Genomic DNA, 20,226 nt, shown 5'->3' on the forward strand with positions numbered 1-20,226 from the left:
ATTATAAACTTTAATCCATTTTTTCCTTCATTTTTTGCATAGATCCACAATAGGATTGCAAGGTTGCAATCGAAAATAATAATTATAGTACCATAAATTCTTATTCAGAATTTATAATTTCAATTTTCTTTGATTAAGTTTTATTTTGATCTTTCTCTTTCGCCGGTTGATAACTGATGAAATATCAATAGATCAGGTGTCTACCGTTATTACCTCACAACCAGCAAACATCACGGAGTTAGCATGAGAACGAAGCCGGTCTCTTACTCGTTATACAGTTATTATAAGTGTTATTCTAATTTTTCTCTCATGTTAATTTTACTCTCATCGTAAATGTATCATTAATTTCCAGTGCAATAATAATTGTTTATTCACAATTTGTTGATAACTGATTATATATATATATATATATATATATATATATAATATATATAATTAATGTATATAAATGTTCTTTATTTTAGGTCTCTTCGTCTCTTCTGTTTTAAAATTAGTTTTTTTTTGATAATTTTTAAAAAAAACGTGCTGAAACAACATAGACCTATGAGTTGCTAGTGATATATCTTCTAGAAAAAGTGGTAATTCATCCCTTATAAAATTAAGGTAGCGTTCCCCGTTAATTGCGTTGTCAAAAATAGAAGGTCCAATAATCGGACCATCTACAATACCACACCATACATTAGCTTCGTCTGACCACAAAATACGTGACAGTAATTGAGGGTCTCATATACCATATTATGGAGTGTACACTCCATATACCATATGTAGTAACCAGTTGCAATAATCCAACCTTCCGTCGTAATCACGATCAACCAATTGTTGATGCGCAGTACTATATGATATGGATGAAATCTAAAAGAAATCAGTCGTTCTTAAACGGTGTATGAGTCGACGAAAAACTCTGCTACCGGGATGACGTCTTTGGGGAGATTGTATGGCATATACCCTAGCCGCAATAGTTGCATTTCTCATACATTCAAAGTAAATGCCTAACATATCAAATGCTTCTTCGTTTGTACGAAACATCTTAGATATAACTTTCAAGACTTTTATATCGAATTTAATGCACACAAATTGCAATGACACGTAAATGAACAAATTACTACGTTTATTAATTTGACACAAGTCATATCTTTTTGTTTTGCTTTTTTCATGACCCATTACATGTTTTTATATTTTAACTTCCATAACGCAGTTTCCCAGTGACAGCATAAGTAATATTGACATAATAATTGGAACTATTAATAATAGAACAAAGAATGAGGAGTCAAAAAATGTTAAAATCCATTCAGTCAACCCGGAGTAATTTATGTTTAAAGGAAAATGCTTAAAATTTACACATTTCTTAGGATATCTTGTAATCCGAAAAGGTATCGACATGCGGTTTTCGCTATTCTATTGCTAATTTGGTCTACTTTTATATTCCTTAATTAAAACTGCATGTTTCCATTCAGCATTTTTCAAGGAGGGCTAGACTTGAAAAAATAAATAAATAGCGCCCTCTACCGTATACGTTACTCATTAGGTTGTTTCGAAATTATCTCTTACATTGGTAGAAAGGAGCTCTCTTCGAAAAGACTAAGTTTGCATAGATAGGTTAAGTAGAACTGGACTTTAGGCGTTTTTTTCTTAATAAAGTTCCCGCTTACCCCCACGTCTTATTTGAAGAGAGACTAGAACTTGTAAAATCAAATATACGTTGAATTCCTTGAAGAGTACGATAATCATAGTTTAAATGCATCTTAATTAGGCAAAATTTGTAAGTTATTCATTTTATAATTGTTGGTATTTAATTATAACCTCTGGCGGTTCGACCGAGAGATGTGTTTCGTTCACTATGGACTAAAGATTTAGTCTCATATAAAAAAATCGAAACCACATGTGTTGTCTTATATTTAACGGTACATTCTCCAATATTTTTTCTAGAAAGCGCGTATAAATTTCTTCATTTCATTCATTTGGTAAAATGTGCGGCCCGATTAATCAGTCTCCAGCCATACCCACCCACACATTAACCGAATATTTATGCTTTAGATATATTAAGTAGTAATAATTACCTGCATACTTTTGTCCAGAGGCAAATTTCTACAACACCGTTCTTTTTAGCTCCAAAAGGTTATTAGTTTCTTAACTAAAAATAATCAGGTAATTTAAAATAGAATTAAATAATAATTTGCTCCAGTGGCGTAAAAAATAGGGGGATAATAGTGACAACTTACCCTGGCAGCGCGCCACTGGTTAACTTTTTCCAAAGTTTGTTCATGTCAAAATATTACTTTATCAAGGAGCATATTGGTCGCCAAATTTGAACAAAATATTTGAAGGCGTTCTTCATTTATGGCAAATTTTTTATTTTGATTTAAAATTTTGAACACCCCATATCTCAGCAACTAGGCCCCGTAAGGGTTCGTATTCCTATATCAAAATGAATCATTTATTGTGATTTCTCTGTGGTAGAGCGTTGTCGGTCGAATATAGAAATACCCTGTAGAAATATTACATGTATGGAAAAAACTCATAGGATATCATTTTTAACTTTTTATTTTCAAAAAAATCAATTTTTGGGCATAAAATTCACAAAAGATTGTTTTAATTTTTCAACTAGCAATGTCAGTGTCAACTGTTGGTCCAACTCATATGTTATATTTATTCTGTATACAGGGAAGTCTGATTGCATGACTGTTGTAACTACTCTATAAATAAGATCCTTCGAGAGTTAACTTGGTATACTATATTCTTGATTATTCTTGGATAAAGCATAAAGGTGAATACATTACTTCAATGCATAAGTATCTAAATAATTTATTTTTAAACAAGTACATAATATTTACAATGTAAATTCATTATATACATTAATATATCACATTTGTAGAACTTTTATCCTGTAAAGCCATATTTAGAATCGTTGTAAGGCGCCTGAAACAAATTTAGAACTGTTAATGAAATGATTTGGTTTCATTGGAATGTATTTTTTTCTATTTTCAAACGCTACATGTAATTGAGCATTTGATAATTGGTACTTTGAAGATTTTTGGCATCAATTTTACAGTTACAATTACATATTGAAGAGATTGTTTACCACCATTACATCAAGATGATGTTAATAATATATGGACGAAATGGAGTGCGTACTCTGACATGTTAGTTAGACGACGGGATAAAGCCTAGGGAGAAACCAACTTAATGACTTAATGGCAAAGAACAGTCAACGGGTGGCAAAACTAAATAAGATATATGGTACAAAGATTGCTCAGGGATGAATGACTTTGCCGTAGCAGGCTTCTGTGGAGGATACCCCTAGAAGCATAATCAAGATAAATGATTATTTCTTGATTGGGCAACATGCTATCGTCTTCCATGCCGAAGTATTCGCTGCGATGGAATCTCAATCAACTCAGATAACAGCGTTCTCCAATTTTATGCTGCAGTGCGAAAAGGTAGACCTACAAAAACAGGTGGGTGATGGCTTCAAGGTTCAGCTCATTTTGGTGCCAATTCACTCAGACAACAATAAGCCTAGTTTCCTAATCATCAAAGCCACCAATGGGCCCAGAAACCATTTTTGCTCTAAGTATTACATCTCTCGGTAGTCTACTACAAGACAACTCTGCGGGTGTGAATGGAAAGACCACAGCACATATAGATAGACCTTCTGCTTCCTTTACCAATCAACTGTTCTACTTAAATAGGCGCGAAATTTGAATGGAGATTGGCTACTTTTCTAAGATACCCTCTCCATATTATAAGCATCAAGGATGATCTGTAATGCCGCTATTACTTGGAGAATGCAGAAGCTTCAAACCATTTCGTCGGTGAGTGCCCGGTACTCCCAAGTTCAAAATTCAAACAATTGGGAAGGCGTTACAATTTGCCTAGTGACGTTAAATGGTTCAAACCATAGTACCTGATTAACTATACAAAGGACATTAGTCTTTGACAGCTTGAAGTGTTAGAAGGCCTATGTGCACAACGGTTTTTGACCACTAACTAATCCAACTATGAACAGGTGCCATAACCTCTATAAACGATAAAAAATATACGAATTACGCATGTCAAGATGATTCGCTCAACGCTCACTTTGTACCAAAGTATAACACTTAGACTCATTGAGTTATTTTGTGACCGTACTTCGAACCCAGTACGATTATAATGTTTGACCGGCATTTCTGAGAATGATAACATGGTTCCCGAAGTGCGTATCAGATACTTTGTGTATGCGTTGTTACCGTGGTGGTATATATAGTGTTCAGTATAAGTACTATCAACGGTTCCAGAAACTTTTTACATTACTCTCTAAGTAATTTGAACTGTTTTTATCCTTATTACTACTACTGCTATTATGTACATTCGAAATTGTTTCCTAAGAGAAAAAGAATAAATTCCTGTGTGAAGTTTGAAGTAAATTCAAATTTAGCTTTTTCCGGATTATTTACATTGACTGCTGATAGCTGATATTACGATAGAATATAATTTATAATAAACATTTTTCTTTCCATTGAATACTAAGGGAGACACAGCACTTTGAAGGTGTCAATTAAGAACCTTCTTTTTTTAAAAATCTGTAAAACCGTTTGCTACTGCAAATTTCATAGTTTATGAGTTATTATTATACATTAATTAATTTCATGACATTTCTACCGCATACCACTCGAATAGAGGGTAGTTATTACGTAACTTTGCCTAATGAAAAATGTATAAGTTTTAATCAGTTCCAGAAACTGGAACTGGTTTCGAAATACGAAGAGCTAGAAAACTCAAAGTAACAACTGTCATTGATGATAATTACTTGCGGATCGTAGAAATCCTTGTAATTCCTGCATAAGTTTGGAACAAAGACTTTATACTATACTATACTATACTACTATACTTTATACCATAGGTATTTTTATATCGATATCAATAGTATGAAGAAGTAATGCTAATTTAAATAAAAGAATGAATATGGATAAACCTATTGGCGCCTTACATAAAAGAAATGCGAGTTTCTCAATGAAATACAATTATTTTCATCCACTCTGCACTCATACAACAAAACAGGTAACTTTCTGGGGTGTTTGTACTTTCCAATATGTTGATACTACTTCTTCGAGGTATTTTAGCCTTTGGATAATATGAGCAGGACATTAGCAGAGTAGATGCTCTACTGTTTCCATGGCTTGCTCGCAGAATCTTCAGTTGTCGTCCTCTACTATGCTTTAGGTCTGGAGTGTTTCCCCATCTGATTCTTTAGCCATCGGTTTGGTACATTATCTATGTGGCGTATATGAGGCGTTGCCCCTTTTTTGGCAAAGCTGTAGGCTTCCTTATTGTCTGGTATAGACTGGTTAGCCACATTAGGGTTACTTTGTTTCTTTTAGTGCTTTCAGAATTTGTTCACACTACCACGCTAATTTGGACGTGCACTCAATAGCCTTCAGGACCTTCAAGGCCTTTTGGTTATATGAAAAAATGTGAATGTGCTTTATTCAAACACTCCTAAGCACATTTGGATATTGCACCTGAAAAATGGTGAGTGATTTTCCTAATGGTATTTTGGTTTCACAAATGACTAATCCAGTTCCTTGCGCTAGTTCCGAACCATTATATATAAGAGAGATACATTTCTAGCTCTCGGTAGATTTTTATTGACCCATGATTAGAGGTCATCGATAAGCACTTCGAATGGGATGCCTATATCCATTACGCATTTGGTCTATTGGTTTGTCACTGCTTTCTAGCTTTATCGATTCTGGAATTTTTAGGTGACCTGTTTGATTTCTTGGTTTTAATTTTTCTGTCTGGACTAGCTTGCGGGCGTTGTTAAATGTCCCTTTTTTCATTATAATGTAAAGAGGAGGCAGGTTCAGCAGTGCCTCTAAGGCAAGGGTGGGGCAGGTTCTCATTGCCCCTATTATACCCAGGCAGATCAACCTTTGAATATTGTTCAATTCTTTCTGGGCTGTTATTTGTTTAGTTTTCAACCCCCAAATAAGCGATGTGTATGCGATCATGAATTTGACGATTGTTTGATAAACCAAGTATACCACTTTAAGCTCAAGTCTCCATGTCTTTACAACAATAATAACCATTACATAATTTAGTATAGTTGTAAATGATTAGAATAATAAAAATTATAAATTATTTATTGTTTTCCAACAAAAGAGTCGGAATGAACACAAACCAAATCAGAAATATTAAAATAAATAATGAAAAATAAAATTTTCGTGTTAAATTTATAAAACATAACAATGTGGCTATGGAGGGTTGTACCTGCCCTCTACTGTTATACTGAAACATTTGATGAAAATAAACACTTCTATTTCAACTCACCTTATTAATTTCCGGAAATATTGTACTTAAATTGAAATTAGTTAAACTAGTTCCTACAGGATTCAAAGATGGAGAAACTTCTGGATGTTGTGTGTTACTTCGAGTGATTCCTGGTAGAGGCAGTATAGCAGTAGAATTAAACTCGTTCCCCTGTTTTTGGTACAATGAATTCTTAGAACTGTAAGGAGTTGTCGGAGGTAGGAACGTTGAATGAGACTGGAAGTCATCGGGAAGTATAGGAGAATTAGTAGAACCTTGTAATGATAGCAGAGGGTACTCGAAATTTCCTAAACCAGTGTTACTGCACTGGTTGATCTTCTTATTTTTCTTAAAGTGATTATAATTGATATTTTTATCGTCTTTATTTATAATACGGTAGTTTTTATTTCCGCAATTCGTTGTATCTTTTGTGCCGCAATAGTTCATTATATTCTCCGTCGAATAATCTGGACCATTCTCGAAAGTGTTGGTTAAGTAACTAGAGGTAATAGAGGGTGTTGTGTATATGAAACTGTTGGAGCAACAATTATTATTTTGGAAGGAATTATGTGTATAAGTATGATTTTGATTTATGTAATTATCTTCAGCGACAGTAAAGTAAGTAATATTTTCTGCCGAAAAATTCGTGCAAGTTTTGATATTACTTTGAGCAAATTTCTTTTCTTCCTGTGTACCCTGATTACCAATTAGAGCTTCAGCTGAGTAGTTGCTTGATATATTTTTCGTAGACTGTCTATTTTTCTGGTCATAAAAAACATCGTTATAGTTATTAACATTTTTAGAGATTTTATCGATGTTCTTTTCAAACCGTTTTTTATTTGGAGCAGGGTTTTTGTTTTTACTCCCACTCGGTCTTCGAGAAACCGTTCTAGCTGGTGTACTTTCGCTTTTATTTTGGTTAACGAGTTGGCTAACTGATAGAAAATTTGCTTGATTCTCGTAGGGTTTTCTTTTTACTTCTTTTGGATATTTAGAATCAGTTAAAGGCAACGAGTTTCCGAGCGCCAAGTCTCCTACTAAAGTCGGTAAAGTCGGTGTTACGAAATTGTGAGTAACATCCAGAAAGTTTGGTAATTTCGAAGGGGACCAAGTAAATCTCTTGTCGTTTGTTTCTACAGTTTTCTTTCCATCAGCGAAGTTGTCATTGGTATCTGTAGTGATGCATGACGTAAAAGAATAAGATTGGTTGGTAAATGTAGGTAAAAAACAGTCTGATGTATGAGATTTCTGTTCAGTTGTCATCCAATTGATAGGCTTATTTTGTTGTACTTGTTTTTCTTTAGAGGAAGTACTATTTCTTTTCTCTCTTGTGAATGATCCATCAATTCTTCTATATTCTTGATAGTTTTCGTAGTTTAACGAGTAGCTTGGTTTGTTATCAGTTTTGTAGTAATTTTGGTTAAAATTGTTCTCCGAATAACCGTAGTTACAGTTACTGTAAAATGGATTTGCATAATGTTTGTTTTCGTAGGAATTGGACGAAAAATAACAAGACTTTTCTTCAACTGATTTGGGACAACCTTCTAATATTTTACTATGATCTACTACTTTACTCTGTTTTTCTTTGTGAGAAATATTCAATTTATTATATGTCTCATTTAAAGGGATTTCTCTTGATGTTTGCACAACTTCGAAAGGATTATATTGATATGTCTTCATCAATTCATTTGATTGTTTAGTAACTTTTCCAGAATTTGAAGGAACAATAGCATTGTTGTAGTAATAAGTTTTGTTTATCTCAGATTTTTCCAGATTTTGTTCTGAAGCTTCTAGAAGTTTTGCCAAATTTGGTCCAAAACTATTTAAGTTAGGTTCAAATTGTTTTGGATTATATTGGCAGGATTTTGAAATGACAGATTCTTCCAAATTTCCAGCACTTTTTTCCGGCATTATCGTTGAATTTGAAGAAAAATTAGATGTATTGTAATAGTAAGTATTTGTCACAGACTTTTCTAAATTTTGTCTTGAAGCTTCAGATATTTTCAATGAATTGAGGGCAGAAGATTGTGGGTTAATGTCAAAATGTTTTGGATTATATTGGCATGCTTTTACCACGTTAGTTTCCTCTAACTTTCCAGTTGGTTTTTCCGACATTTTTACTGAATTTAGAGAAAAATCATTTGAGTTGTAGTAATGAGATTTGTTTGTTTCAGAGTTTTTTGAATTTTGTCTCAAAGTTTCTGAAATTTTTACTGTAGTTGGTGCAAAAGTTTGTATGTTTACTTCAAACTGTTTTCTGTTATACTGAAAAGTTTTCACAGCATCAGATTCGTTTGAACTTGAGGCTGTTTTTTCTGTATTTTTTCCTAAATTGGAGAAATTATTACTTGTGTTAAAATAGTACGTTTCGTTTGTTTCAGATTTCTTGAAACTTTTCCCCGAGGTTTCTCCAACTTTTACTATATTATGTCCAAGTGTATTTGAATTTATTTCACACTCTCTGTGATTACACACTTTTGGAGCGTTAGATTCTTCTAAAATTTTATCGGACTTTCCTGGGTTAGAAGAAAATTTAGATGTGTCGTAGTAGTAAGGTCCTAAATTTTGCCCCAAACTTTCTGGATTTTTCACCTGATTCGTCACACAAGAGTTTACATGTTCCTTTGGATTATCTGGACATATTTTTGTATCGCCAGCTTTCTCTGAAACTAAAGCTAACTTTTCTTGCGTTTTCCTAAAAGTTGAATAAGTATGTGTACTGTAATAATATTTTTTGTTTTCTTTGATTTCTTGATCTAAAATTAGTGATGAGGATTCTGATATTTTTGCAGATTCAGGTCCAAAAGAGTTTGTGTTGAGTTCAAATTCGACTGTTTTTGCAGCTCCGGAATTTCCTATAATTTCAGCAGATTTTTCTGGAGTTTTTCTGGAATTTGAAGAATAGTTAGTTGTTTGATAATGGGTTTTGATATCACATTTATCTAACTTTTCTTTTAGAGCATTTGGAATTTTTACTAGATTGGAGTTTAAATTAACTGTAAAATGTTTTGGGTTATACTGGTATGATTTTGTAGCATCAGATTCTTCTGAAATTTGATTAGGTTTTTTTGGTATTTCTGTGTTCATAGAAAAATCACTCGCGTTATAACAATAAGTTTTTTTATTGTCAGTGTTTTGTGAAACTGTTGGTATCTTTTCCAAATTAGGTGCAAAATTGTTCAAGTTGTTTTCAATTTCTTTAGAGCTATACTGGCATATTTTATCAGAATCTTCGGAATTTTTATCAGATTTTTCTGATATAATCGAACAGGTTTTGTTTTTGTCAGGTTTTTCTGAATTATTCCCCAATGATTCTGGATCTTTTGCAAAAGAATTAAAGTTTTGTTCAAACTCCGTGGAATTCGAAGGAAAATTGGTAGTATGATATGAGTACATTTTATTGGAATCAGTTTTTTCTGAAACTGTTGGAATTTCTTCCAAACTAGGTCCAAAGTTATTCAAGTTGTGTTCAATTTGTTTAGTGGTATAATGACATGACTTATCAGATACATCTGAATTTGTACTGGATTTTTCTGGAATATCCGGAGGTAAAATGTTGTAAAAGTAGGATTTGTTTTTGTGAGATTTTTCTAATTTATTTTCAGAAGATTCAGGAACTTTTGTAAAAGAATTGAGGTTTTGTTCAAACTGTTTTATATTATATTGATACATATTTGAAGTTTCTGGTTTTTCTGAATGTTCAAGAGGTTTTTCCATTATAATCGTGGAATTTGGAGCGAAATTGGTTGTATTGTAGTAGGTTCTGTTGATATTAGATTTTACTGGAACTTTTTCCAAATTAGGTCCAAAATCGATCAAATTGAGTTCAATTTGTTTTGGATTGTATCTGCATGGTTTATCAACTCCTAAATTTTTATCAGATTTTTCTGGTTCAATAGAAGACAGATTAGTTGTGTTAAGGAAGTAGTTTTTGTTTTTGTCATGTCTTTCTAAACTACTCCCCAAAGGTTTTGAAACTTTTGAAAACGAATTAAAGTTTTGGTCAAACTGTTTTATATTATATTGATACTTTGAAGTTTCTGGTTCTTTTAAATTTTCAAGAGGTTTTTTCAATGTACTTGTGGAGTTAGATGAAAAATTCGTTGTCTTACAGTAAGTTTTGTTAATATCAGATTTTTCTAAATCTATTCTTGAAGTATGTGGCATTTTTGCTGGGCTAGATTCGTAATTCAATTTTGATTGATTTGGATTGTACTGATGTGATTCTTTATTACCTGATTCTTCAAACTTTTCAGAAATTTCTTCAGAATTTGAGTTGCTGTAGTAATTTCTTTTAATACCCGGTTCTTCAGTTTCATTTGAATTTTTAGCAGATGTTTCTGATAGTTTTACAGAAATCAAAGAAGCATTAATATCATTTGACAAGAAAGGCTGATAAGTTATTTCTGGAATAGACTTTTGTTTCTCAGACATTTCATCAGAAGCTTTATTTGAGCTCGAATTGTAACTACTTATACATTGTTGACTGTTGGACAAGAGTTGTGTTTGATAACAATAAGTTTTGGATGGATCAATATGTTTCCCAGAATTTTTGTTGTTTTCAGATGATTTAATATTCGGAAAAAAGTCGTTAAGTAAATTATTAGAAGCATTAGAATTTATATTTTTATCTTGATTTTCAGAATTGTTTGAAGGAAGATCATTCCCATTACAGTTATATATTTTATTATATTTATTACTTCCATGTTTTAAATTTGTTTCTAGAGATAATTTAGAAGTAGATGAAACAATGTTCACATTTTGCTGTTCAGTTGGTGAGATTTTTAAATTTTTCCCGGAATTAGGAGGAATATTATTTAATTTATGCTGTTCATTGTTTTCTCTGTTTTCTAAAATTTCAACAGAAGAAGAGAAACTATTTGAAATCATTGAATTTTTTTCTATTAAAGTCTGTTGATCATTTTTTAAACAATTATATCGCACCTCATCATTAGTTACATTTTCAGGTTGATTTTTCATACTTTTGTCTCCCCTTTGGTTAACATCATAAGTAAGTACATCGGAGCTTTGAACAATCAGATTATTTTGCTCATCTTCAACAAAATCAATAGATTTTTCTTTGTATAATTCAAGTCTTTGTTCAGCTTTATTTTTCTGTAAATTTTCCATTTCCTCAAACTGATTCAATTCAGTGATTTCCCTGTTTGACCCATCTTCATTTTTCGAATTAGTGTAAATTTCTTTTGAATTAAAAAAAGTGAAATTATCTAAATTGAGTAAAGAATCATTCTGAGATGGTTTGGATGTATCGATACTTTCAATCTGCAGTAAACTAGGTGTATCCTTTTGACTATCACAATTATCATCAATAACTTCATTAACTTTAATGGAAGATACCAGAGGAAAAGTAAGGAGAAATGCAGCTGTAGGGGAAGTTGACTCAATATTTTGGGAACCAGGGGGCACTTGTAATGAAGCAAAAATATCATTGGATAGGTCAGAATGAACAATATTCAAATCTTCACTGGGGGTACCTATTGTACAAGCAGTTGACACAGGGGTGATTATTTCCATATTTGACATCTCCGTTGTTTCTTTTTCTGTTTGAATTTTTGATACAGCTGATGCAGAAGTAGTTGTTTTAATTATATCTTGATTATTGTTTATTTTTGACATATTTTCATTTGTTTTTCCTAAAACATTTTGTGAAAAATCAGTTTTTTTGACTAGATTTGTACTTTCCCCAACAGTCTCAAAAGAATCTACTAATATATCTTTATGCTCCGTACATGCGTCTTTGGATCCCATGTTTTCATTATTACTTTTAGATGTTTTTTCACCAATTTTTCTTTTCTTAGTTGTTTTATTAACTGTGTTTTCTAGTTTCCTTTTAACAGTATTGCTTTTATTAATTTCATTCTTTTTGTTGTTTTGATTTTTCAAAAGCATTAGACAATTTCCATATTTTGAAGTAAGAGCAGGAATGGGCACTTTGTTAATTTGAGTTGTTTTTGTTAAGCAGTCCTTAGATTTAATTTTAGGGGTGTTGGTTGCAGTTACAGGTTTTATTTTTAATGCTAAATTGATAGCAGGTTGAGGATTTATGGATAGGTTCATACTGGGTGGAATTTTTATTGATTGTATTGGTGGGTTTATCATAGTTTGTGGTTTTAGTGGTTGTAAAGGAGGGACAACTACTTGTGATTGAGAAACTACTGAAATTATGTTACCATTGGCTAATATGAAAGTTCCTGATCTTAATGTCGATGGTGGTGGTTTAATTTCAGGATCCTTCATTGCACTTTCTAATTTTTTTGACTTTGACTTCTTTGGTGATCCTAAAAATAGTGAATAAGCAACAAAATTTATGGAACAAAATATGCGGCTATTATTTGTATATTCGTGAAGAGCTCTTGCTAACATTTAAGTAGATTACAAACCTGTTAAAACAGTGGCTATCTGAGTGTTATTGACCACTGGTTGGCTTGGTACCAAAACAAACTGCCGATTATAGATTGGAATAGTTTGCAGTCGTGGAAATAAAACATTAGTAGTAAATATTTTCTTTGTAAATTTCTTTGATTGTGGAGGTTTTCTTGTACCATTATTAGATTTTAGATGTTTATTTCCTTGGGTTTTAGCAGCTTTTTGTTTTTTTATTTTTGTTGAAGGTTTATTCTCTTCTAAAACAAAAATATAGTTGGATTACATTAAATATTTGGGGTATAGTTACATTGTGACCTTTTCGGTGCCCCCAATTTGCCCTGTTTGTGGGACCAAATACAGCTCATCTTTCAGTTTCAGTGTTTGATTACACTCTAGTATTAATTATGTGAAGTTATCCACAGATTTCTTCCACGAATATTTTTTTATAAAATAAACTAAACTTTTGCAATAAGATGATAATAGAGGAGATCTATGAGGATAAAATAATAGCCTACATATTTCATAATTCTGAACCAAAGACTCAAAAAATAAAAATACGTATTTAACTATTATAGAAATTGTAAGTATTTTTTATGATGCAAAAAAATTCATAAAGTTTACTTTTGTATGATGACGTGTATTGTTCGTTTTGAAATTAAAGCTCCCATTTTTTCAAAGTTTCTTCAACTATTGGTAATGTAATCTCACAAATTTTTTTGTCATCACAAAATATACTAACATCACAATTTCCTGTTGATAGGTTCCTTATTAAGTGTTTTTTGCAGTAATTTAAGAAAATTTGGGGGCAAAACGAATGATCATTACAATTCTGAGTCACTTGTTTTCTAATTAGATAAACCTAATAATAGTAATACAATTTCTTTTTATTTTTTGTGTCTATTGTTCAGAATCATGCAATATGTACAAAAACACGAGTTTTGAATTTTTATGACTCATCTATTAACATTTTTTTTGCAAAATTTTAGTTTATTTTTAAGGATATTTTCATGGATAACTTCACACGTGTTCCAGTATTTAGGATGTGTCATCATTTGCTACTAGAACTAGTCTCATGTTTATCCTGTAAGAATACCTAACATCTAGATATTCTGGGATCTCACAGTGTTGAAGGAATCAGCCAGAAATATTCTATTTTCAATTTTTCCATTTTCTGAAACTCTTTCTTGTAGGTGCTTTTTTATAAACTACAGAAAGGTTCTCGGTCAGAGAAAGGTGGTTGAGCTTTTTTAAAGCAAGACTATTGGCCTCTTCATTTTGGGTATTTGGTGTCAGCCCCAGCTTTTTGAACCATGTTTGTACCATTTGATAATATTTTTTTAACATTTTTGGATGGTAGATCAATTTTTTCAATCTCTTAGTTATATCACTTAATTCACCAATACCTTCCTAAGAAATCTTGAAACTTGCTTCAGGGGCTCATCTACTTATTAACCAGGTATCTTAACAATTAATTTTAAATCAACTTTAACCAATACATGTTACATTAAAAGATGGGACTTTTCATTTATTAATCTGTTTCATTATGTTTCTGGTATAATATTGAAAACAAGTACTTACTGTTAATTTTAGTTTTTGCTCTAGGAAGTTTAATACCAGCTTCTTGGAATAATTTAACAAGTTGTTCATTTCGAATGATTAACTTTTTAATTCTGTCTTGTAGTTTTTTTATTAATGTGTCTAAAATACATAACTATTATCATATTTGTCATCTATATATGATCATTACCTTTAAATGTCGCTACTTCTCCTGGTGATTCGGAAAGTTTTCCGATTTCTTTTTTAAATTCAGATATAGTAGTTATTGCTTCTTTCAATATGTTAATACGATTAATAGTCACTGAAGGGTTATAAGAGGGCAATATTTTAGCTAGTTCATCAAAGGTTCTATTGAAACGTTCTCTTCTTTCTTTCTCCCAATTATTGCGTTTACTAAAATAATACATTTAGTATTATAACTGAGTTTTACATACCTATTGTCTGAATAATGTATAAAAGCATTCAACGGAGATTTTTCAAGGAACTGAGAAATATTCACCTTGCCTCTCGTGGCATACTGAAAATTCATTATAAAGTTAAGTCATTAGGCACCATATGAAGACGATCTAATGCTAGAGGGCAAACAAAGTTAATTTTAATTTGATTTTCATGAATTCATCACCTATACAAAATAAGAACCACTTTATAGGTTATTATTTAGTTTTGAACAATCAGCTGACATATGTCAAGTAGATAAAGTGCTGTTATTCGCATTATACATCAGTATCCTGGCAGTGGTGATGAGGTCATGAGTCCGACAAAAATGGTGATGCAATGGCCATAGAAACACTTTAATATATTATTTTTTAAAATATTATTTGGAAAAAAGTATATAATTCTATTATTGATGTAGTAAACATCTGTCGTTTAAAAAAATAATAATAACATCTTTCAAGCAAAGTTATATCTGGATGTTATTTTCTACATGAAGGCTATGCAAGAAGGTAGTTTGCTATCAGACTCAATTTTATTTAATTTATTTAATTGTATTTTCAAGGGTCTGTCAAATATGAATCATGTAGTATGCTCATATTTCATAGATTGGAACTAATTATTAGTTGAAAATAACGTTGATAGAGCTGCGACTTTTTTAACAGTCTTTATGGTTTAATAACATTATTCGCAACCTTAAGCTGTAACATCGTTTGTTACAAAAATTTAAGAGTACCAATAATAATGATGACTGATAAGTAATCTACGAGCCACATTAAAAGAGATATACGTCGAAGTCGTTATAACTATACATGAGACATGTAGAACAACATCTAACAAGTGATCCTAGGAAGTTTTGATCCTATTTAAATACCAATGGGAAAACTTCCAGCATACCTAATAGCATTTTCTATAAAAACGAAACTCATAACCCACCAGATAACATTGTAATAGCTTTTGCTGATTATTTTCAGTCAGGATATATTACCTACACCTAATTCTAACCATATTAATTTTATGAATGTGCCTCTGTTCTTGCAAAACTTTTGTGTTACCTCCTTAATCTTTCGTTAAAATGTTGTAGATTTCCGGTGATATGGAAAGTTGGACGAATTTGTTCCATTTTTAAAACAGATAATAAGGCTGTTATTGAGAACTATTGACCCATTGCAATTATTTTTAACTTTTCTAAGGTATTTGAAACTCTACTTTACAAATTTGTTTTCCAGCATGTGAACCTATCTATATGTAATAAACAGCGTGGTTTTTATCTGTACAGATTTCCCAAAGGTTTTGATCACTTGGATCATGTCTTTCTTCAGACTAACATTAGTTTAACTAATTCAATTACTAGCTTTTCTATGTCATACCTCACGGATAGAAAACGTATAGTTACTTACCATGGTTTTAACTCCATAGAAATTAACGCATCTTTTGTAGTTCCTCAGGGCCCACTATTATTTTCAATGTTTATAAACGACATTGTCTTAGGCTTGAATTCTAACGTTCATACAGATGATCTGAAGCTTTATCATTCCATATCGAACATTGATGACTGCCACTTACTTCAATCTGATATAAATACAATTTGTGATTGTATTTATGATGATAAAAATGCTCTTCCTCTCAACATTTCAAATCGTAATACCTTATCTTACACTAAAAAACTTAACCCTCTTCATTTCAATTATCGTATATTTAGTAATGTGTTTAAAACGTCTACATAATTCAAAGACATTTGTGCTACATCTGGTAGCATTTAGAAAATAGAAACTTCGGTTTTGTACTGTGAAACTCTAGGTAGTTTACCGAAGTTGAAACCGACTTTTTACTTTTTAATACATTCGTTTTTTCAAAACTGGCATATGTTTCTCTTATATGGGACCCAAATCTACCAAACTAATATCAGAAAAATAAATAATATTCACACCACAAGGAATACCTCAAAACACACTGTTTCAACGCTTTAAATTAAACGATCCAGCGACTAGATGTATATGCTCTTCCTTGATATTCCTTGACAAAATTATGACGAATAAAATTGAGTATCCAGAATTGCTAGGTATTTTAAGAATTGAATGTTCTCAAATTTTCTCCATTATATCGAATGAATCAATATCACTGTCATATGCAGAACTCTCTGGATATTTTTTGCAGCACTATTTCTAACATAAAAATGAAAATTTTTACCGTTTATAATTTTCTCATTATTCGTATTTGGCAGTGTTATCATGGATATTGTATATTATTTACATTTTATCTTAATGTACCATTGTTTATCTCTACTTTAAAACTTTAATTGTTCTATTGTTAACTCTTATTTATGTCTTTCTTACCTTTCAATTGGCTCTGTGCTGTAGGGTAGTGTAAATAAATAAATAAAAGATAAAGTTCTGCTCTTCGCAATATACAAATTAACGGTCAATTCAACGTAATTTTGCTTTGCTTGGAGCTGTCTAATCACGAAGTATTGATACACGGAATCCGAACTTAATGTTGAAGGAACGACATAAATTTAGGGGATAGTTATTTTGTCGCTACATTTCAAGAACTACTCGTTTGTATATTTATGCGAAAAGTCTTATTACCATTACACATTTAAAAATTTATATTACCGTGCGTAAAGTACGTATTTTAGACACGAGTGCCTAAAGAAACATACTTTAAGCCAGAGGTGTCAAACTCCATTTTGCAGAGGGCCATATATAAAAGTTTGAATTCGTAGGCGGGCCAGATTGAAAATAAAAAAAATGAACTGAATTATTATAACATTTTATTTATTAAGTTATATAAGTATATAATATAGTATACTATACTTTATATAGTAGGTAATTATGTTGAACTCGAGGATTCAGATACCTAACTTCTCTTGTTTTTGACAAGCTCTTAAGAATTTAGTGGAGCTGTTTATTGTAAGTCTTGTGCGATGTTTGTTCTTATTTATTTCCATGAAGGAAAACATCTGCTCACATAAATAGGTGCTACCAAACATGTGTGCTGCATGCTTTTTTAATTCCGAGTAATTATCCCAACTATTGAAATATTGTGTATAAAATGTAAAAGCGTTAATCTCATTAAATTTTTCTTTCACAATACTGTCCGATTGAATCATTGTTGAAAACCGTAATTAAATTTTTCAGAAGTTGAGAATATTCATCCATTTTTTTTTGGTTCACTGTGCCTAATCATTTTATGAGGGAAATGGTCCAAAGTTTGATTATTTACCTGATTTGCCCACAATCTCAACTTTGTTTCAGAGGCTTGAATATATGAATACATTTGAGTGACAATCAGATTTTCATCCTGTAACTTTATATTCAGATCAGTCAAGTGTTTATTCATATATACCAAAAAGGGACAATCAATCCACCAGCCATTGTTATAATCAATTGGTTTGCCTTTTTTAACGTGAAAGATTGAATGAGGTCACTTAATGCAAAAATCTTTCTAGAACCACTCCTCGATTGAGACACGAACTTCGGTGAAATAAGGGACAAAACTTTTCGTTCAAATCTTGTAAAAATTGCCTGAACTGTCGGTGATCTAGTCCTCTGCTCCTTATAAAATTTACAATTTTAATTATAGGTTGCATGACATGGTCCAATTTTAAATTTTTGGATGCAAATAATTCTTGTTTAATTTTACAGCGAAATCCCACAAAATTCCCTGATGTTTTATGTTTTAATTTAGTTACAGCTATGCCAGCTATGGCAGGAGCGCCATCCGTAGTTGTTCTGCTAAGTGTATTCCAGTCGAGTTCATATTCTGCTATCAAATGCTCATTTGCAGAATAAATATCATTTTCTGTTGTAGTAGCTGTCAATGGAATGAACTTTAATAGTTCTTCAGTTATTTCAAAGTTACTGTTGAAGTCTCGTATAAAAACAGCAAGTTGAGCTGTATCAACAATACCAGTGCTCTCGTCAACAGCCAGTGAAAAGTTTGTAAATTCCTTAATTTTCTCCTTCAGTTGAAGAACCAAATTTTGAGATAAATCATTTATTCTTGAAGTAACAGAATTTCTTGACAGCAAAATATTTTGAATTATTGAAATTATTATTATTGAAATGAAACATCGGCAGCTTTTAACATACAGTCTTTAATAAAATCACCATCAGTGGAAAGTTTTAATCTTTTTGCTATTTCTAATGCAATAATAAAACTTGATTTTAGAGCATCTTCGCTCTCTGTATTAGCTTTAGTAAACATAGATTGTTGACCTTGAAGTTTAGATTTTAAAGATGACAATGTGTCGATTCTTATTTTTTCAGTGTAACAATCGAATGTTGACTTAAGATTCGTATCATAGTGTCTCTAAATTAAATTCCTCACAGCATCTGTTCGATTACAAATCAAACACAGCTTACCTTTCCATTCTACGAAAAAATATACAATTCCCAATTTAGACTGAAAAACTCTGCACTCACTATCAACTTTACGTTTTTGTGACATTATGCCAGAACGTAACAATTATGGAACTCGACACAAAAATTATGGATATTGTATATGCACGGCACAAACAAATGCACAATTCCTTCACAATCACTACTTCGCAGTACAATTAAAATCCACGGCACAAACAAATGCACAATTCCTTCACAATCACTACTTCGCAGTACAATTAAAATCCTTCTCCAACTGTATCGCTTTGATTATTCGACTCAACTGACTCACGTCGCGCAGACGCACTCGTTTCATATGGTTAAGGAAGGTTCTAGTCTAGGCTCGAAGCACGTGGAAGATTCTATTGCTCTCGACAAAAATAATAGGATATTTTCACTTGCTGCTAGGATAGCGATACTGTTTTTCTGCAGTGCGTAAAGAAAATTATTATGAAGGTCTTCGTAGCGTAGTGGCTAGAATACAAGGTTCACATGCGGGAGTTCCCAAGTTAAAGTCGCGATCATTCCAATTTTTTCTAACTTTATAGTAATACTTATTTTTAAGTGGAAATACTAATATTAAAGATGCACAAAGTTAGTTAAGTCTAGTGTTAGTGTTTAGATAAATTAAGTGAGTATATAGGTTAAGTGAGTAAGAGACAGTGTTTATAAATTCACCCCACCGATACAGATAGTATAAATAAATAAGAAAAACAATACATTGGTGTCAGATGTGGCGTATTGTAAATAAATAATCACATAAACATGGCTAAAAGACTTGCTGACCTGATAGTAACGGAAGTGAAAGTCGAACTGGAGAATCACAAGTTGGAAACATCCGGTAAAAAAGTGAACTAGTAGAATGACTGGTAAGTGACGGATTCGATTAAGAAACTTATTTCGGACGGCATTTCGGCTTTTACAATGATATTTCAGCCAAAATCGACGAGAAGATTTTGACCATGAAGAAAGACATTTCGACTTCGAGAAACGATATTACTGTCAATATGGATGACAAGATTTCGACCATGAAGAATGAGATTTCGACTAAGTATGAATAGAAGGATGAGGAATAAAATTGACGAGAAAATCAAGGAGTTACAATGAAAGAAAGAAATATTGCAAATTCGACAACAGAAGATATATAGAAGAAAAGAAACAAATGAAATCCTGCAATACA

General features: G+C 31.8%; 1 protein-coding gene across 1 annotated transcript; it reads right to left on the reverse strand.

Annotated features, from left to right (window-relative positions):
- Window positions 1-2,786: 2,786 nt before the first annotated feature.
- On the reverse strand, window positions 2,787-14,903 carry LOC130453187 (putative uncharacterized protein DDB_G0282133). The gene is made up of 6 exons (XM_056792804.1): window positions 14,732-14,903; window positions 14,423-14,625; window positions 14,254-14,373; window positions 12,690-12,932; window positions 6,310-12,587; window positions 2,787-2,916 (listed from the first exon to the last, which is right to left on the reverse strand). The coding sequence occupies exons 1-6, from the start codon at window positions 14,746-14,748 to the stop codon at window positions 2,878-2,880; spliced, it is 6,900 nt and encodes a 2,299-aa protein (XP_056648782.1). The 5' UTR covers window positions 14,749-14,903; the 3' UTR covers window positions 2,787-2,877.
- Between the last annotated feature and the right edge of the window lie 5,323 nt (window positions 14,904-20,226).

The sequence above is a fragment of the Diorhabda sublineata genome, chromosome 2, assembly GCF_026230105.1.
Source record: "Diorhabda sublineata isolate icDioSubl1.1 chromosome 2, icDioSubl1.1, whole genome shotgun sequence".
Taxonomy (NCBI): domain Eukaryota; kingdom Metazoa; phylum Arthropoda; class Insecta; order Coleoptera; family Chrysomelidae; genus Diorhabda; species Diorhabda sublineata.

Coding starts and splice junctions, on each gene's coding strand:
- LOC130453187 (XM_056792804.1), bottom strand. Junction 12,933..14,253: donor AGCAAAAACTAAAATTAACA/GTAAGTACTTGT, acceptor TTTTTGTTTTAG/AAGAGAATAAACCTTCAACA. Junction 12,588..12,689: donor GATAGCCACTGTTTTAACAG/GTTTGTAATCTA, acceptor CACTATTTTTAG/GATCACCAAAGAAGTCAAAG.